The sequence below is a fragment of the Heloderma suspectum genome, chromosome 2 (assembly GCF_057233095.1).
Source record: "Heloderma suspectum isolate Gila_16-S chromosome 2, 16-S_ref, whole genome shotgun sequence".
In the NCBI taxonomy this organism is placed as follows: Eukaryota; Metazoa; Chordata; class Lepidosauria; order Squamata; family Helodermatidae; genus Heloderma; species Heloderma suspectum.
Genome location: NC_139459.1, coordinates 320,957,785 through 320,963,784, shown reverse-complemented (window position 1 = coordinate 320,963,784; position 6,000 = coordinate 320,957,785). Strand labels below are relative to the sequence as shown.

At 43.0% G+C, this 6,000-nt stretch overlaps 1 protein-coding gene across 1 annotated transcript in view; it reads right to left on the bottom strand.

Annotated features, from left to right (window-relative positions):
* Positions 1-221: 221 nt before the first annotated feature.
* The window catches only part of CNTN3 (contactin 3), a 393,326-nt gene continuing 387,547 nt past the window's right edge, over positions 222-6,000 (bottom strand). The window contains exons 20-21 of the mRNA XM_084832495.1: positions 5,069-5,237; positions 222-319 (exon numbers count right to left, since the gene is read on the bottom strand). Coding sequence (XP_084688621.1) covers positions 222-319; positions 5,069-5,237 — 267 coding nt within the window. The remainder of the gene's footprint in view (positions 320-5,068; positions 5,238-6,000) is intronic.

The following is a 6,000-nucleotide window of genomic DNA, read 5'->3' as shown; positions in this document are numbered from 1 at the left end:
ATTACATTTTAAGGCATTCTACATTCCTTCGGAAGGAATTGTTTAATATGTAGTAGATGGTCTTTTTTTGTTTTTGTTTAAATGAAATATCAGAAGTCATAGAGGGTGTTTAAATTCAGAGTAGTAGTAGATCCATGCATAACCACCATCTGTTGTTGATGTTTTAAAAAGCACATTAAAGTAAATGATTCACTTGGCCTTGGCTTATCTGTGAAAATGCATTACCACAACACTGCTTTGAAAATCAAGAACGGTGTTATTGGCATAAAGCTGGAGAGACTATTTAAGATTGCTGCACCAGAACCTCTTGCATCCATACCTGCAACAAATACAAATGGGAAAATGGAAGATTAGTTGGAGAATAAGGTATGCAGATTTTTAATCCTGAAAAAGACCTTGTCACCCCTACCCCATCCTCCCACTTTCTTCGAGGTCCAGCTATAGCTTCCACCCTGGCTCCTCTGCCCCCAGACTCTACAGCTTTGCACATTTTGACCCACATACATTGCCTTGGTGACATTTCCTGTTGTTGCTTCTGCATTTGCTCCCATACTGGTCCGAGACTGTGTACAAGCTGCTCCCAACAACATAATTATATATCACAAAACACCACCAAGCCCTTTGGGAAATGCATGAATGGCATGTTTGTTAGTACTCTAGTGGAAACAGCCACATGGGTAGAATCCATTACATGTTCCTATGCTGCACAGGAAATGCACCATGCTGGTAAAGAAAAATGTAAAAGGGTCTGTGTGAGGGCGTGGAGCTATTTGTTTCATTGGGACAGCCCTCATTTGCAATTTACTCATTTCACTTTCATTGGCTGTTGTGCAGATGGTGTTCCATTACTTGCCAGGATTTTTTTAAATTATTCTTAATGACTTTGCATTTTTTTTTTGGCAAGGCTATGCTCAAAATCCTGTCTCCTGAGAAACCTGTCTGAGGGCCAAGAAGCAACAGTAAGAACAGGACAAAGAACAACTGATTGGTTCAAAATTGGGAAAGGAGTATGACTAGGCTGCATATTGTCGCCCTGCTTATCTAACTTATATGCAGAGTACATCATGAGAAACGCTGGGTTGGATGAATCACAGGTCAGAATTAAGATTGCTGGGAGAATTATCAACAGCCTCAGATAAGCAGATGATACCACCCTAATGGCAGAAAGCGAAGAGAATCTAAAGGGCCTCTTATTGAAGGTGAAAGTGGGGAGTGCAAAAGCTGGTTTGAAACTCAACATTAAAAAAACTAAGATCATAGCATCTGGCCCCATCCCTTGAGAAGGGGGCAGCAGAGGATGAGATGGCTAGATAGCATCATGGATGCAATGAATATGAACTTGAGCACACTCCAGGAGAGAGCGGACGACAGGAAGGCCTGGCGTGCTATGGTCCATGGGGTCATGAAGAGTCGGACACGACTTAACGACTGAACAACAACAATGTTATGTTGTCCAGCTACTATATATATCTATTACCCTTGATCTTAAACAAACAACTGAGAAGCTATATACCATATATCTTAAAACAATTGAAACCAATTAATATTTTGAATAGTCATTCAACTATCTCCAATTCTGAAAAAGAAAACAACCTGAAACAGTTAAAGCTGATTCCCCTACACATGCTGCTGTCTAATTTACATGGTAATTTACTAGTTCAATTGAATGCAATTTGTCATGCATAGTGATATGAAGAATATTAATTGGTTTCCTTTTATAACATTTATTTATTTACAATATTTATATACCGCTCCACATCAAAGATTTCAGAGTGGTGAACAACAAGATAAAATAATAAAACCCCATAATTAAAACAATTAAAACATTTTAAAAGAACAGATTCTGAACTTAATAAACTGCGGCTAGTCACTCATGGAAGACCTTTCAAAATAGCAATGTTCTCAGGAGGCGCAGAAAGCAATGTTGGTGCCTGCCTGACCTCCAAAGGCAGGGAGTTCCACAGGAAGGGGGCCACCATGCTGAAGGCTCTTTTCCTGGTGGACTTCAACTGGGCCATAGGTCCATGTGGAACCACCAGGAACAAGCCCTCCGAAGACCTCAGTGACCAGGCAGGTTGGTAAAGAAGAAGGCACTCTCTCAGGTATCCTGAGAGTTGTTTAGGGCTTTGTACACCTGGCCCAGTAGTGAATAGGCAGCCAGAGCAGTCCCCTCAGCAAAGGAGGTACATGCTGAAAAGGGGCAGATCCCAACAACAGCCGAGCTGCTGCGTTCTGCACTAGCTCCAGCTTCTGGACCAGCCTCAAGGGCAGTCCCACATACAGCGCGTTGCAGTAATCCAGTCTTGAGGTTAGTAATGCTTGTACCACTGTGGCCAAGCTATCCCTATCCAGGAGAGACCATAGCTGGTGAACCAGCCGAAGCTGGTAAAAGGCACTCTGAACTGCAGCAACCACCTGGGCCTCCAGCGACAATGAAAGATCTAGGAGTACCCCCAGACTATGAACCTGACCTTTCAGAGGGAGTGCAACCGCATCCAGAACAGGCAATGAGACTATCTCCCAGACTTGGGAACCACTCACCCACAGGGCTTCCATCTTGCCAGGATTCAGCTTCAGTTTACTGGCCTGCATCCAGCCCATTACTGAGTTTAGGTACTGATCCAGGACTTGCACAGCCTCTCCCGATTCAGATGTCACAGGGAGACAAAGCTGCGTGTCATCAGCATACTGATGGCATTTAGTTCCAAATCCTCTAATGACCACTCCTAGGAGCTTCATATAGATGTTAAACAACATTGGGGACAAGATGGTACCCTGCGGCACCCCATAACTTAATTGCTAAGGGGCCAAGGAATAGCCACCCAATGTTACTCTGAAGTCGGCCCTGTAAGTAGGACTGGAACCACTGTAACACAGTGCCTCCGATAACACTACTACAGAGTATACATAGTATATATACTACAGAGTATAATCCCCATCCCCATCACTATGGACTCAGTTTCTGAAACAGCACTGCCCAATAATATCTTGTAGCGGTTAGATATAAACAACTAAGATCCCAAATTAAAATAATTGGGCCTTTCTAAGCATCTGGCTCATATCTATTCACGGATGCCAGTTTATCCCTATTCCTGAAACAATCCCAGGAAAACACAGGATATTTTGCTGTTATGTGCTGACTGGCGGTTTAGTAGTTTGCCTGATTTTTAAAACATAGAACTTTATTACATCTAGCTCTAATAAAGTGGAAGGCCATTAAGGCTCACTCGTACCTGGATAGTGGGGTACAGCACAGTTTATAAAACATTTTCAGTGAAACTCTATACATGTTTACTCAAAGGTAAGCCCCAATGAGTTCAATGGGACTTACTCCCAGGTAAGTGTGTACAGGATTGCAGCCTTATATCGCAATCCTATATACAGTATATCTGCTCAGAAATAATAAGTAGGTAAGCATGCATAGGGTTGCAGCTTTAAACATGAAAAACACCTATAATTTTTCCATGACGGTCACACTTTCAAGGGACAAATTCATTCCATGATGTTTCTGCATTAGTTTGTGAATGTTTTTTTTAAAGTCTGCACAAACATTTGTTTGAATTTTTGTACAGAATTTCCTGTGATATTTGCATTTCTTGCAAGCACTTTCCCTTAAGATATGCCTTTTGATTGCAATTTCCCTAATGTAGGGATGTATGAAAGTCACTTACCTTTCCGCAGATTATGTTCATGGTGAGGGGGGGAGGCATTCCATCCCTCCCCCCGGAATCCTCGACGGGGGGGGGAAGCGATCTGGTCCTCCCACCCAGAATCCTCAATGGCCGGCTGTGCTCCGCGGCGGCTCTGCGGAGCAGCTGGCCAGGCCCAGGCCAGAGCCGTCCGCAGCTGGATTTCCGGCCGCGGAGGGCTCTGGGTAAATAAACCCAAACAAACCGCGTACAAAAATGGCGGCGGCTACAGCCACCGCCATTTGCATTCCTTATTTTTTGTCGTCTTAGTCTTCGTAAATATTTACATAGACTATTACAGCGAAAATAAAGGGGGAATGCAAATAGCGTAGCGGGCGCTATTTGCGTCCCTTTTTGATTCGCTGTTTTAGCCTACGTAAATATTTACTGTTGGAAGACCAGCCGCCGCCGCCGCTGCCCGGAACATCCGCCTCAGTTAAGTCTCGTCCCAGGGGGGATCCGCCGGGGGGCGGGGGGGTGGCAGATTCCGCCACAGATTTCAGGGGGCCGAATGCAGTGGCATTCGGCCTCATCAAGATCCGTGGTGGTATTCTCTGACATCCCTACCCTAATGTATCCATTTCCACATGGTTCCACATAGACCCACGGCCCAGCTGGAGTCCACCAGGAAAAGAGCCTTCAGTGTGGTGGCCCCCTTCCTGTGGAACTCCCTGCCCTTTGGAGGTCAGGCAGGCACCAACGCTGTGTTGCTTCCAGCACCTCCTGAAGACATTGTTATTTCGGGACGCCTTCCTTGAGTGACCAGCCGCGGTTTATTAAACTTGGTCTTATCAGAACTTGTTTCTTTTAAAAATGTTTGAATTGTTTTAACATGGTGTTATTATTTTATCTTTGCTGTTCACCACTCCAAAAAGTTTTGAAGTGAAGTGGTATATAAGTATTGTAAATAAATTAAACAAATAATTTTTTTTTTTGGTATAAATCTTTTGGAGAACTGAACCTTAATTGTGAGAAAACCAAAGGGTAATTGCATTCCAGTTAGGGAAGTGTGAATTATGTCAGTTCGCATTATAATGCAAACCAAATTCCCCCCACCCCATCCTAATTTATGATGAAGCGATGAAACTCCACACATGGGTATCCAATAAACTCCACACGTGGGTATCCAATAAACTCCACACGTGGGTATCCAATAAACTCCACACGTGGGTATCCAATAAACTCCACACGTGGGTATCCAATAAACTCCACACGTGGGTATCCAATAAACTCCACACGTGGGTATCCAATAAACTCCACACGTGGGTATCCAATAAACTCCACACGTGGGTATCCAATAAACTCCACACGTGGGTATCCAATAAACTCCACACGTGGGTATCCAATAAACTCCACACGTGGGTATCCAATAAACATACTTGCTAGTTTGGGGATTTTAATCTGCTCACTGCTAGTGCCATCTCCACCATCAGTTGCCGCTTTCACTTCTATAATATAGTCATCATTTAAAGGGAGCAGCAGTTCTGCAGATGTTCTGTTTGTAATCAGGGCACTGATCTGCTTCTGACTGCTAGTCCGGTATAAAACCTGCAATATTAAAAATGCAATGACTTCAGTGATATTATTTCATCCTCCATGTTTTTAATGTCATTTCTAGGTGGAAGAAAAAAAACAGATATGTTTTTTTAAAGGTCAGGGTAGGTGGGGGCCACTTTGCAGAATTGTACCTAATAGCTTACAAGGCACTGAAAATATGCAACATTAATCAATCATTTTTATCACAGCTTTCATCTAGAATGGCAGAATATATTACAACAACAAATGTATAATATATTCTATTGAGTTTCTCAGTAACGGGGTCTCCTGTAAATTATGGTTCTATTTGGAGTTTGTCATTACCTGGCTCAAGCACTTAAAGCAATAAATAGGGACAGGAGACGGGGGATATTAAATAAAATAAAAAATGTGAAGAATTATGGACTATAGAGAGAGGAAGTCTGCATGTAGTAAGTAATTAGTCTGTCATGGAATTTAACTGCCTATTTCTTGCTGCATTTTATATATTTATAAAATCTATAACAAAATGCACTGCAATGAATCTCATTGCAGGATACACTTAATCTAGATGTGATTCTAGAAATTGTCCAAGGGATTTGTAGTATCGGTCATGAGCAGGGCTGATCTAAGACATTTTGGAAGCAATCCTATGTCCCCTAGACAGCATCTGGGGGACATAGGATTTTTTGGTTTCCCAGCTCCATGCTTGAACATAAGGCTCTGAGCTTGGAGCTAGGAAACCATGCTCCCCATCCCCTCCCCCTCGTAGCTGGCACAAACTGCGCTGACTGTC